This window comes from Stegodyphus dumicola, chromosome 2, assembly GCF_044657685.1.
Source record: "Stegodyphus dumicola isolate Sdum_Otavi_A_Nest chromosome 2, ASM4465768v1".
Taxonomy (NCBI): domain Eukaryota; kingdom Metazoa; phylum Arthropoda; class Arachnida; order Araneae; family Eresidae; genus Stegodyphus; species Stegodyphus dumicola.
The window spans coordinates 249,639,038-249,654,300 of record NC_140769.1 but is presented as its reverse complement, the minus strand read 5'-3'; the positions used below and the strand labels follow the sequence as shown (position 1 = coordinate 249,654,300).

Sequence of the window (15,263 nt, the reverse complement as noted above, 5' to 3'; positions counted from 1 at the left end):
GATGTGTATAATAATCTTTTATTGAAACATAGTCGCATATTAAAATACAGTGACAAGGTAGTGAAAAATCTATTCAAAGTTACTACACTTTGTTCATCTTTCATTTGCAACCACTATCGATATGTTTACTCCTCTTTGATATGTTTCTCTAGACCAAACACTTAAAGCATCTGTGCACAAATGCCATCTCACATATTTTTAATTAAAACGATAAAAAAAATTTTTTTAAACATAAATTTCATTGCTTTTAAAATATCAGGATGTCTAACAGACTTTACACCTCAAAATGCAGGTAGTATCAAATTTAAAAATGATTCATAATCGATAATATTTTCAAATGGTTTAGGTACAACAGGCATTATGAAACAATGCAAAATATTTTTCAGAGTAAAATTATGAAATTTTGTATGATAATTTATTAAAAAATTCTGCAGTTTTTCTCAAAAACAAAGAAAACTTCTTTAAGACCACCTTACTTTATAAGTTATATTCAATATAATTATAATACAGACTTGCTTTAAAACATCCCATAAAAACAAACTAATATAAAACTTACAAAAAAAGAAAGAAAATGCAATGGTTTACTGCCAGTACCATATTCAATTATAGGAAAAGCAATTTAATATCATTAACCATTCTGCAAACTTTGCACCTCCCCCACCAATATATATATATATATATAAGACTAAATAGGTCTTAGGTCACATTACTTGTTAGCTTTTCAATTTCTATTTCGATTATATATATATATCAACTGGACCGATTGACGAAAAATTTAACTTCCATTTTTTATGTCTCGAAAGTATGACTAAAGATATATATTATATTTACAGTGTTGTCCAAACACAAGTACTTTGACAAAAAATTGGACACTTTTTTTTTTTTTTTTGCATATTTCCACGCTTCAAACTATGCCAAAGTTCAAAGCTTAATAAACATCCCACGAGTAGTTTTTAAAAAATTAGCTTTCAAAATTTTAGTCCCTCAGTGCTAGTTGAATTTGAAACATATTTAATAATATCTTTTTTATTATTAAACTTACTTGATTCCTTCTTTCACAATTCAAAATTTAGGTTAAATCCAAATAAAATTCAGATATTTTCTGATTTCTTTTTAAAATTTGCATTCTTTAGTAATTTTTATAAACTTTTTGAAAACATTTTTTAATTATAACTTATAAAATTCTTACCATCACCTCAAAGCATATGAATTTCAAGGCATATCTGCAAAAAATTAGTTTTTTTATATGAAATTTCCCAAGATACATGTAAATTTACATATTGGCGCGTTTTGAAATTTGGTATACTTGTTTTGAGCAATTATAATGCCAGATTTGGTTTATGCACTTCGTTAAAACTATTTAAAAGAATTAAGGATGGATCTTTTTTTTCTGCTCGTGCACAATGAAAGGGAAATGGGTTTCCATAAATTACGAATTTCGCCAAGTCTTGGGGCAGAGTAAAAAAAAAGTCCGCCAAGATAAACTTTTCACAAAATTTTACAAAATTTAATATTTAGTCATAAGTTGAGTTACAGAATCGAAAGAAAAAAATGTCGATATGTTAATTCAGAAACGTCCGATTTTGTGTCAAAATGCCTATATATAAATCTAATATATATCATAAGTCGCGCTCTCGAAACATGAAAAACGCTCAGAAAAGAATTCCCCCCCCCCCAAAGTCAAAACCACATGGTCGTATATATTCACAAGACAGAGGAAAAGTACTGTATTGAAGAGAAAAAGCCTTTGCCAAATTGTGATACAAGAAAGACAAACTCAATAGATGAAATGAATTTCTTCAATTACTTAAAAAAAGGTTTTTAAGATATAATTAATGAAAAATTACTTATTGAAAAAATATATTTACTTTTTTTACAAATATTATATAAGATTCCTTTTTTGAAAATACATTACTAAATTGAAATTGAGTTAATAATTGAGAAGCATTAAGTTAAAACTCCATTTTAAAACTGCAGCTGACTGAAATGCAGCAGACATTCTTTAAGGTGACTATAGTAAGTATTTAGGCATGTAAAATTACTATGAGTGGAAAAGCACTTTCAAATCGATGATGACATTCACAAGAAGAAAAATTAAATTAGGTGCAGAATAAACCAAAATTTAGGTACCATCATGCAAAGAGCATTAAATTTCAAAATTATGACGGTTAAATCTGTCACATTAAAAAAGAAGTAGGACAAATCTAACAAAGTGACTGAAATTCAGAAGGCAGAAGCAAAAGAGAAGACTTATTTATAACAGATAGCAAACTTTAACTACTTGGTAGAAGATTAGAATTCCTCCCTCCAGAAATTGCACGATATATCAGCTATGAAGTAGCTTGAGGAGATTTGCAGAATCAGAAACTAGATATTTTTACCGTTTAGTATAAAAAGAAATGAAACACGATGATGAACAAAAATATTCCATTCATCTAAGTTCAAGATTAAAATTTGTTGATTAAAACTAGTTGGTTACAAGATTAAAATTTGACTTTACTGAATATTTGAATTCTGTAATTTTGACAGAGGCTGTTACTTTCGTGAATTCTTCAAGGTGCAAAAATATTCAGAACCATTTTCAAAACTATGTTTTAAAACAAGCAGTAAATAAATAATAATATAACAGATAAACTAATATTTTTTGTCGATTAAATTAACATTCTTTAGCTAGAACCAATTCAAAGTACAAATTTTTTCATTTCAATATTATTTTAAACCTAAATAACTAACTGCTTTACTTCTGAGATCTAAAGCAATGATTGGGGGAGGGGGGAAATCTGATATCAAACAGGCTTAAGCAAGTTTCTGCATTTTCAGACTGGCTGAATGAATTTCAGTTAATTTTAAAAACTCACAGGCAGCAATTTCACCATTTGAATTCTATGACAAAACAAAACTTTGTACTGTAAGCAGAAATATATGATACAAACATAAGTATACAGTGACATGAAATAACACATAAATATAAGCATTTTGACAATACATATCCGAGAATTTTAGGGAGGGAGAATCTACGAGTATTTGTACAATCAGCACAACATTCGGACAGGCAAATTTGAGAGAGTTCATGATTTAGTTTCGATTAGCCATAGTAATTACACATTTATATGCCAATCAATAATCTTGCCTTTTTATTTGTGTGTTATTTTCAATACTTTGTTTCCCAATTTATGAAGTTCTTTTCTCATTCAAAAATATTATATTTTGAATTTTCATAAAAACTTAATTCAGATTTTATTTTAACAGGAAAAAAGTAGACAATTTGAAATATGTTTGCATTTAATATGAGCTAAACTATAAAATGCTTTAAATTTTTTTCTTTAATTAATGCATTCCCCTAAGAAGTCAAATTAAGAAAACATATTACAAATGAAACAGTTTAAGTCATCCTAGCCAAAACAATGTCACCGTTTAAAATAATGCTTAACACTTCGGCAGTTGTTAGATTAAGCAATTCTTTCTTCCCAACATGTTAAGTTGTAAATTTGTAATGATGACCATCAAAAGGTTACAAATATTACACTGTGACACAAAAATTTATAAATAAAATTATGGCATTAAAACAATGTCCTATTCACTTCAAGTTCGTCAGTGGCAAAAATGTACATTCAATATTGATAATTTAAAATCACAGTCTTAGCATTTGAATTCTGATATTTTCACCACACATTTTTTTTCCTGTTTTTAGAGCGCCATCTTTTTTCAGAAAGAAAATACATCGCATTAGGTATGAAAGTTTACACAACGAAACTTTCTCTATGTATGATCCTCAAATTTTATATGTGGAATAATTAGAAATCAATGTTAATAAGATGACATACAAAATTTCATATTTTTATCAGTTATTTAATTATTGCAAAGGATCTTTCTCAACACATATTTTTATAAAGATAATTTCCTTACATTTTTTCCTGCAGGAATACTTTAATAAGAATAATATAAAACTGATCTACATCTTAAAAAAAGTTATTACAAATGCCAAATGTTGGACGGTGAAACAACTTTCATCTTGCTCAAAGGTGCTGAAGGTATTTAGTTCAACAAGTCTTGAAACCTTACATAATTTTGCTATTTTCTTAAATACATATATAAATATTTATATAAAAATAGATATTTTTGCCTACTAATGTACATACATTATGATGCTTGCATATCAGTCTAAAATCAATTTCCAACACACATTTAATTTTTTTTATACCACAGTTTTTCATAATTGTAAGTTAAAGGAAAGCAGACTTGTGCACAGAGCTTTAAGTATTAACATTTTTTTGGTACACATAATGCATATCATCACACAGAGGTTATGTAAAAATATTCTAACAAGTGGAGTAATTTGTTGACGCCTCACTAAATGTTGGAAAACTGAACATAATAAACAACAAAAAAAGTCTTCAATGTAACAATAAACTAAATTATGCAATAAAATTTATTACAAATAAGAATTTATGCATAAACTATAACAAATAAGAAATAAAATGCCCCTAATATTTGAAACAAACAATAAATATGCAACAAAAATAACATTTTCCATATCCTAATGGAAAAATATAGATACGAAACATATTAAATACCTGGATTAAGATAAAAAATAAGACATCTGGTATACAAATGGAACAAAATCAATGATCATGCTTTGGTTAATTTAGCTCTAAGACAATACATAGATCCTAAAACAATAAACAAATACATGTCTAGCCAGCAGTTGTCAACATTTTTGGCACACAATTTAATTTTCACAATCACAACTATTAAAATATTTTTATAACACATCTAAATATAAAGTATTCTAAATTTCACTGAAAAAGTAATGCAAACATGATTGCCATTATTTCCCTAATAAAACCCAAAATACTTACTGAAAATTATACTACTCATATTCGTATTTTTAAAAACAATTTATACGGGAGATAAATATATATGTTTTTTCATATTGCAATGATATTCTTTCAAGAAGGTATTAGTTTAATAAAATAATTTATATTTTTAAATGCTTCCTTCTGTAAACATTAGCTTATATGTTACATTTTTCAGTATGGATTCTAGTAGCTCAGCAATACAAATGCCAAATATCAATCCTGGACAGTTAACCACATATTTGATTTCCTATAAAGCAGGACAGTAATGAATGATATAAAAATTTCTAATAGCATTTAATTTTAACAATTTTCTTCTCAAATTTCAGAAATAAACCATTATTATACTTACTTCCATAACAGAAATGACAATATTTCACAAAATTACATCTTTATTAATAAAATGATTGAGGCCAATAAAAAATTTTGTGGCACAACCATCGACAAAAGCTGCCCTAAGATCAGTGGTAAATAAATGAACATATCTACCACATAAAACAATAACAAATCTAAAAATAAGAAGTCCAAAAAAAAATACAGTAAAATGACTACCTTTATAGATCTTTATTCTATTAGTAAGATCTTATCATCGTATTTTACTATCATTGTATTATAATTTACTATCGTAATATTCTATCATCATATTTTTACTAAAGACACAGAACAAAAGTTTAATAAGTCTCTAATTCTTCATAAAGAGGCATAATATAGTTCTGAACTGCTTTATTTTGCTTAAATTACAAAATGCATTTAAAAGTATCCCTTAACAGACCATATTACTTAATTAACTGAAGGAAAAACATGGATCAAATTAAGTGAATTTCACTACTGTATAATAAATATCTGATTTTATAATTTTAACTATTTGAAGAAAAAAAGGCAGGAAATTGCATTTTTATGTATACAAAACTTAAAATGCTTTAAAATTTGGGTGAAAATTCCTTCTAGTGCTACATACTTAATCCTTTGACTACGAATTAAAAAGGGGAAAAAAAGGCATTCGTGGGAAAATATTTAATGCTAACTGAAAACAAAAGATGAAACGTACACAACTGGTTTGATTCTACAAATGGGATACGTGAGTTCCTAAGTACTTTTTGACTTTTATATTTTGAATTTTTAAAACTTTTAGTGGGACATATGCATATCATTTGTTGTCAAAGAGTTAAACTTTATAAATCAAACGTTTTAATCACTTTTACTAAGGATTTTTTGGATCATACTGAAGATCTGTGAAGTGCTTTTTGCAAAGAGAACTGAACTATTTCCTCCCAGTTTCCTTCAGGCTGGCTACCATTTAACTAAACATGTTTTTGATTAGTTAAACCCTTCATTTTTATTTTGCTTATTATTATGCATTAATATATTGTTAAACAACAAAAAAGGTTGCCTGTAATTAAGATGAATTAATATAATACCAACAAATAACAAATGATGCCATGCTAATTACTTTCTAATTCAGGCAGACATTTATTTAACATCACTTAGCATCATATAATCAGCATTCAATGTGACCTCAGAGGATACCATCTACTTTTAAAAGGCAGACAAAGTGCAACAAATCTTGGATTCCACTTCATAAATCAAAAAATGGCTGACCAATTTGACTATATGTTATTTAATGATGAAAGGAATTGTAATTAACTTGTGTAATACCAGAGCACTTCAAGTGCACTTCCACAGTTTTCAAATTTTTATTATATTTAGCTAATTCATAATGAATAGTAACAAGAAACAATACATTACTGGAAAGAAATCAAGAAATCTGGAAGAAAAATTTTATAAAACGTATTCAAAGTAACTTTAAAGCAGATTTCTATAAAGGTAGTCACTTCAAAATTTACAATATGAATAGAATTCTAACAATTTGCTTATAACAGCTAAAGAAATATATTACTCATACAAACAAATTATTAAGTTTTGACAAGGTAAAGGTACCACACAATGATAATTATGTAAAAAAATTGCATATTTCACATATTAACAACATTATAAATCTATATTTTCTAAAAACAACTGATTGTGGAAGCTTGGGTTGGTAAAAGTATGCAAATGCAAGAAATCAAAGTTTATCAACTATTAACATTAAACAAAGATCTCAAATTTAAAATAAATCTGACTAATTTTCCTTATTAAATTTACTTCTAAAAATATTTTATGCCAGAATTATCTGAAGTAAAGGATAAATGCTTTAACTCACTGACAAGATAATTCTTTTTATCAGCACATCCAAAAGTCAAAATCAGCCCTAAAAATATATTTGATTAAAAAAGCGTTTTAAGAAAACTAAGTTTATAAGACTTATTTTCTTCAAACAATAATGTTTAAATCTCATTTTTTTCTCATTCTAATATCGCCAACTTCTAAGCTCAACATCGAGAGAAATAAATTGTACTACATGCTGCTGGCAAAGATTACTATGCAGCCACACATGACACGAGAATGGAAATTTATTCAAAATTCATTACAAATCACATAAATGTTTATTTAAATGTAACTTTTTTAAGAAATTAAAAAACAAATTAGTTTATGCAAAGTTTCCTTTCAAAAATAGGTGCAGACACCTTGACACTCAAAAAATTATTTAAGCATTCAGCATATGTTTGAGCATTTAAGTTACAGCAATTTCTTGCTGCTATTTCCAGCACTTCCACATAAACCATATGTTACTGGAATCTGAAACATTGACAGATCTTGGGATATTGTCCTATTTTCAACAAAGGGTACATAGAAACGGAAAAATCAGACTTTTAATACATTCTCATATGCAACAAAAACTGGCTCGTATATTAATTTAGTTTTTTTAAAAAAGTCTTAAATGCTGAATAGGGCAGCCATTTGCACTAAATCCTTATCCTTTACTTCCACTTTAAAATTGCATAGAATTCTAATATAAATACTTTTACTGTCAAAAGTTATAAAATATAAAAGCATTTGAAAATTTATATTAACTGCATATGTTACATTTAACAATAGATTTCAGTTAATTGGTATTAAACCAACACATTTCAGAGCATACAGTAAAATTATCATTCAAAATTTTATGTGACTGCTTTGCATACTTTTCAATAATAACTATTCACAAATCTAACATTCAACTAAAAACTAACAAGATAGTAATGAAATGGTTTTAACACGTAATAAAGAAAAAGTGACATTTACACAACAAAAATATTCTGACTTCACAACTGATCAAAATAATTAAAATTGTACATTCATTGACTAAAAAAATGGCTTACATAAAAGCTCAGTAATACAGAACTATGTAGGGATCATAATGAACATGTATTCATGAACTTCAAATTTATGTTTATTACACATAATTCTCTCACAGATAGTACAATGAATATATTTAACATTTTTTAAGAACTCTTAATACACTTTAAAGCAAAATTTGCAAATCTATGAGAATATTTCCATGAATATAATACTGAACTTGACAATTTGGCTTAGAGCCAAAATTACAAACAGAATGTCAGATGACAGGAATGGAATCAAATACAGAAATGTATAACAATGCTAATTTGAAGAATTATGAATGAAAAATGAATGAAGAAAAAATATGCATATATAAATTTAAGAGCCACATTATATCACTTAATTAAATATTTTCTCTTCAGCTTCTTAAAATGAGGGAATTTAAAAGAAACAATAAGATTTTAAAAGAAAATTATCTAACTCATTAATTGGACATTTATAAAAATAGTGTTAAGTTCTTAAGAGAATCTCCAACATATCTACCACTTATATTTGATAAAATTTCATTCCACCCAATGACTAATTATTTGAATTTCCTATTAATCTTGTTCTCAGATTCATAATTTCAAATTCTGTTTCATGAATGCTCTGTTTCATGTGGATATGGAATTTCTTATTTTACAGCTGAAAACTCTTTAGATTAATAATTTAAACTTCTTAAAATCTATGACCCGAAGAATAAAAACTGGAACTGTATTCATAAATACAGAGAAATAGAGCCATAAGAATATTAACTTATTTAATGACTGTAACAGCTGCCTTTCCTTGTTGGACAAACAACCAAAATGATGACCAAACCTCTAAGACTACCATATCCTGTTTTCACAACAAAGCTTTCAAAAGTTAGCATATTTGAAAACCTTACAAAGAAGAAAATTCCCTAGAAATTTTTACAACAGCTTTCCTCTTCTAGTTACAACACATTTAGCTTATCATTACAATTCTTTTTTATTCTTACCTTGTTAATCTATACTGAAGCAAAGTATTACCACAGTCAGCCATTATTAAAAGTGTTACAAAAGCAATTAATTAGCTCACTGATGAAAGGAATTTCCAACTTATGCCGACTGCCTGTTTGTGTAAAGCAAAGACAGGATGGAAAAAAAAGCAAAGACCACTTGAAGCAAGCTATAAAACCAAAATATTCTGGCATTCTAAGTAATTCAATAAAATGTTGGATGATTAAATCTATATGAAAACCAGTAGAAAGGCATTCAGAAATTTAAAAATACAATGTACAAGACTGCAGCAATGAAACATACCCAATAGAAATTGGAACATAATTAATAGTGTAATAGTTATACAAGCAAAATATTTATTTGTGCTTGTTATGCACAATGTCCATAAAAGATTATACATTATGTAAGGAGGGAACAGCTTATAACATGTCTTATTTTAACAGCAAAGTTAATTTTACATTTATTTACTATTATGCTTATCATTTGTTAAGCAAGCCTAGACTGTACTGATAATTTATCTTACAGAAAAGCAAGACAATTCTAGTTATATATTTACTCAAAAAAAAAAAAAAAAAAAAAAAAAAGAGGATACATTCAAAACACCCTGTATTTTAAGAAAGAGGTCTGCAACACAGGCATTATGTCTATATTAAAACAATTGATTAATGATTAATTATTGCAATGGAATAAATTGGAATTTTAGAATCACCATTCACTAAACTCTGAAATGTTTTAATAGCAGATACAGAAAGTGCAACTTTCAACATATGATCAAAGCTTGCTCATCCCATACAATATCCTATCCTAGTATATGTGATATAATGTGGAGTTATTATATGTAAAGTTAACAATCATATTAAATATTTCTATTACCAAACACAACAAATCAACCAAAAGGGTGGCTGTCGTATAAAATAAATTAAAAGTTAATTGTATTAGACAGATTTAAAAAATAGCCTGATTCCTTAATACTAAGCAGATGTTTTGAGTTCATGATTCACAGTCACCACACACCTTTTTAAGCACAATACAATAGAAAATTACAGATTACACTTACGTGTACATTACAACAATAAGACAAATATTCTACAATAGCTATGAAAATATAATTTAAAGCAATAATTTTCATGGCATTCCAAAAAATGAAATTTCCCAAAAGTGTATACACTGATTTCTTTAATGCCAATATTATTGCTTTATAAGTTGCAGAGTCCCCCCTTTCAATTAATTATATGAGGAAAATGCATAAGCAGTAACTAATACTGTAAAAAGTTAATCTTGGATATTAGCTTAGATTCATTACAAAATTGAGCAGTTTAGAATGCAAAATTGTACATCACAAAACTACCTATTGTAAAAATCATTGTACAAAACATTTTTTATAATTTGAGAAACACAAGTTTTACACAATTTTCATAATTTAAAATATTTACATGGAAAATTATCTTGTGGGGTAAGCAAATTTTATGTACTGGCTATACATATCAGACAAAATTAAGACTAATAAATTGAGTTTTGAACAAAAACAAATATTTACAACTTTCTACATGCAAAAATGCAAAGTAATTTCTCTTCAACTCATAGAATCAGTACCAAACAAATAATTTTTCATCAAAAGCAGTACACAATTTTGAACATTTGAAATAAGCATGCTTCTCATTTTATTTCATGCAATGAATTTTCAGTTTTATGAGGCATGATTTTTCATAGCTGCCAACTTTGAAATCTTAAAAACCAGGAGGTTTTCACACTGCGCGGCAATGCTATTTCAAGGGCACCCCAAACTGACTTTAATTCACTTTATAATGCATGGTTCAGGTTACTGAACTACTTTTAATTCAGTTCTGATGTAAAATATATTAGCATTTACTTGGATATTCTTTGGCTTATTCAATTTTTAGAATTTTCTAAAATTTTTGAACTGAGAAAATCCTGAATAGTGAAGAAAAACTTTTAAAGTATTTTTAAATATGATAAAAAATTATTAATTAATGCCATACTATTCGAGCGGGTTCATTTAGTAATGTACCAAATACTGAAGTAAACAAAATTAAATACTCATATTAACTGATTAAACTCTGTTTAAATCTTTATATAAAAGTCTGCAAATGCGTACATTAGATTAAAACAAATAAAATCTAATAAAATTTAATAATAGAAAGATCAATAAAATGTAATAAGAATAAACACAATTCAGAATAAATGAAATTTAATACAAAAAATTATTCTGAAAATCACTAGAAGCAGAGGGAAATGCAATTTGCATTAGTTAAGTTTCATTTATTGCATGGAAATTTTTTTTAGTAAAGACTTAAATTAAAAACCTGGAGATTCAGTGATCTACCAGGAGACCGAAAGATGTGATGAAAAACCAGAAGAGTTGGCAGCTATGGATTTTATTTGTATTGAGGGAAACTGCATCAAATATAAAACAGCTTGTTCCAAAGAAATTTTAGTAATGATAATATGATTACTAAATTTAATTAGAAAATTTATACATAATAAAGCTACCAAAATGAAATTTAATTTTTAGAGTCACAGTGCCAATCTTTAGAAAGAAATATTAAACAATATTTGGCCAAAAGAGAAAGAAAATGCTTGCTATAAGCTTGAAAAGAAATATTTTCAAAAACTAATTTATCAACATGGACAATGCAGATGCAATGGTATTTATGATTAGAGAGGCAATTTAAATGGTGCAGATGTGGATGAATTTCCATCTACAAATTTATTCATTCTTCTAAAACTGTTGTTACTAACCTATGTTATAAGGATTCTGAAGACAAATATCTGAATGTTAATGTACCATTAAAATGTCAAGTAAAAGGGCTCCAAAAGCATTTCATACAATTTTTTAGAAGTCATTAAAAATCCTTATATAATTTACATTGTGACATAAAACTTCAGAAAAGAAGTAAAATAAGAAAGTTTTTTTTTTTTTTTTTTTAAACTCATACTGCCCAAGGATTAGTTATCCTTAATTTCTACTCACTATTATATACTAAACCTAATTTACATGTGCTTTCAATCGCTTAGCTCTCTCTTGCATTCTAGGAAACTGCTTATAATGTGACCTTAAAAGCTGAGGAGAAACTACTTAGTTTTGTGCATATATTTACACATATATTAACATACACACACTAGCTATATCTACAGAAGGCTATCTAAAGATAAATAAGTGCTATTAAAAATTTCCAGCAAATGCAAAAATAGCATATTTTAATAGAAGGTTTAAAATTTTGATGCATATATTTGAATATCACATATCCTAGTACATAAATGACGCATACAATATTTAACATTTTTGATAATCACATCTTTATAAAAAAGATTTATCATACTCTAAGTCAATATGCTTGAAATTTACATTTTATTACAACAATTCAAAAGAGTAACATTTAAAGAGAAAAAGAACTCATTTTTGCCAAGGGCAGTGACAGGACAAGTATTTTTCTTTTATAAATGAATACATGTTGAAATTAAGTGAAATTAATATAAGAACATTTAAATTTTAAAATTAATAATAGATCTCAAAAATTATTCAAAATTAAAAAACCCTCAACCACTTTTCCAAAATTAGAAAAACAGAAAGAAACACAAATGATAACAAATTTATTTCATAAATATAAAATTAAACTTGGTATCCTTTCTTTTACGAAATTTAACTATACACTTCCTTAAGATACTGCCATTGACTAACATGAGTTAATCTAACAAGCGGTAAAATTAAGAATTTATTAATCTTCTAAAACAAAAAAAGTACAGCTACATTTTCGGTAAAGGACCCCTTCAAAATTGTTTAATACCCAGAAAACATCACAATGTATTGAGCAGAAAATATCTAGCTCTACTTTTTGTTAGCATCTTAAAGTGGATTAAATAGGAAAATATTTCAAGAGTTTTCAAAAGCTACACAAAATATTGTCTGATATGCAGCCAACAACAAATATAGAAAATTCTCCAAGGGTACTAGTCCATGGGACAACTCATGTCTTTGGACTAGATGATTAGTAACATTCAGTTAATAAGATAGCAAAAGTTGATAATAGCAAAATTTGGTCTGATTTAAGAGTTGAATGATATGTGAATTGGAGCCATATAATTAAAAAAAAAATTAACAAACTATGCTACTTGATGCAAAACAGAATCACTATTTGGGAAAAACACAATCATTCATCAAGTCATGAAAGGAAAACTAATAATAGTTACTAATCAGACTAAGCAATGAATGAATATTTTGAAAACATCTTCAGCATTAAAATTATACTTAATCATATATTTTCTAAACATTTAAGAAAGAATATTTTCATGAAAAAGCAGCTAATACATTTCAGTGCTTTTTTTTAAAAAAAGTGAGAGTTTGAAAACAGACTGAAATTCATTACTATAATACCCTACAAAAATAGGGTGTAGGGGAATAAGTAACACACATAATTGCACACTGAATGAATAAAATTCTTGCATATGCCAATATCACCATGATGAATAAGAGAACAAGTGCAGAATGATATAAAAGTGCAGTAAACACTTTTTTGACTAGGATATACAAGACAATTAATACATTAAAGTGTTAACAGAAGATGATTTACTTCTTAATAAGGACTGCAGACATTGATGCAAAAATTCTGCAGTCAGGTGGAAGGGATTAAAAACCAATGCTTTTAAGTCAGTCAAAACACTTATTGAACCTGAAGAGTTGATTGCATCCAAACTCACTCTTTATCAAGCATTTTATGCAACTGTTTGCGTATTACACACAAGAATGTCAACATTCCATATTTCAAGTGACATCACATCAGAAAAAGACATTGAAATTAAAAATTTCTTAAATATAGGCTTATTACTATCATTATTTTTTTGGTCACCTGTTCGATAAAATTCAGAAAATATTAAGTACATACGAGTTCTTAAACTTTGAATTAGTGAATAGCCACAAATATCAATGCTCTGAGCATATGTGGCAACCCTGTTAACATGTTTAAGAGCAGGAACTGTTTTTGGCACACAGTTCAGTACTACTTAATATTATTTTCTAGTAAGGGGAAAACTTGTTTCTATCATCCTTCTTGAGGCCTCCAGTTGTTGCTGTTGAAGCTCTCAGTTTATAAGAAAGGTTCTTAGCTTGAAATTGCTTGAAATTAGCTGCAAATAAAGCTGCTGCAGATCCTCGCAAAAATGCTGGTGCAAGGCCTAAAGAAAGAGGTGATGGCGTGGTTTTCACTAGTTGGCCAAGAGAAGCTGCTGCCAAAGGGCTAAGGGGAGCTGCAGCTAAAGATGGTGCAAAACTCACTGTAGCTGGTGATGCTGGTGTTGGTTTAGGGTCTAAACTCTTGTGTCTTTCAATGCTAGAAATGAAGACAAACTAATAATTAAAAAGTTTTTAGAACATCAATGAAAATACAGAAGAGAATTTATTATGAGATGATAAACTAAATATAGATTTTAAGTATTAACAAAATTGGTTATTATTAATCTTCAAAATATTTCATAAATATATGTTATTTGCTTTTAACTGTGTACTAAAACTTTTCAGAGATAAGTAACTTTTAGAACATCGATGAAAATACAGAATAAACTTATGAGATGATATGATTTATTACAAGTTTATTACAAGATGATAATCCAAATATAGAGTACCAACTCATTTACCTATTATAAAAAGCAGTTTCTACTCATACAGTTAATTATTGCTTCATAGGTGCGATATAATAAAAAACATATCTAAATTGATTTTCAAAATAAGAACCCTATCAGCAATTAGAAACTGCCCAAATATTATCACAAGGGTGTAAGCAGAACTTCTTTGCTAGGCAATCAGACTTTGTAATGCCATCAAACATGGTATAAATATTCTTATAATACACAATCTGGTTTCTTGGTATGTAGTGTAGATATTTCTTTAACACAAATTCTAGTTTCTTGGTCCAAGATATCAGTTCCAGTTTGTTAGGTTCAAATTTGTAGTTAACACAATCTAATATCTTGGGCAAACAATTTGGTAATCACAATGATAAATATTTTATGCTTCAAATAATATTTTTATGAATTGCATTAAAAAAAGCAGGTTACTGCTTCAACTTTATCACACACTCATGTATTCATGTAAGCACTATGTGCACATGCAAAGAGATTAATAGTTTACTGATATTTTAATTGTAAAATAGAAATAGATTAACTAATAGAAATTGCC

General features: G+C 27.5%; 1 protein-coding gene across 3 annotated transcripts in view; it reads right to left on the bottom strand.

The window, feature by feature from the left end:
- The window catches only part of LOC118193502 (poly(rC)-binding protein 3-like), a 135,056-nt gene continuing 119,793 nt past the window's right edge, over positions 1-15,263 (bottom strand). For all 3 annotated transcript variants that reach the window (XM_085812004.1, XM_085812005.1, XM_035364602.2), the window contains one exon: positions 1-14,418. In XM_085812004.1, coding sequence (XP_085668130.1) covers positions 14,106-14,418 — 313 coding nt within the window. In that variant the 3' untranslated portion in view covers positions 1-14,105. The remainder of the gene's footprint in view (positions 14,419-15,263) is intronic.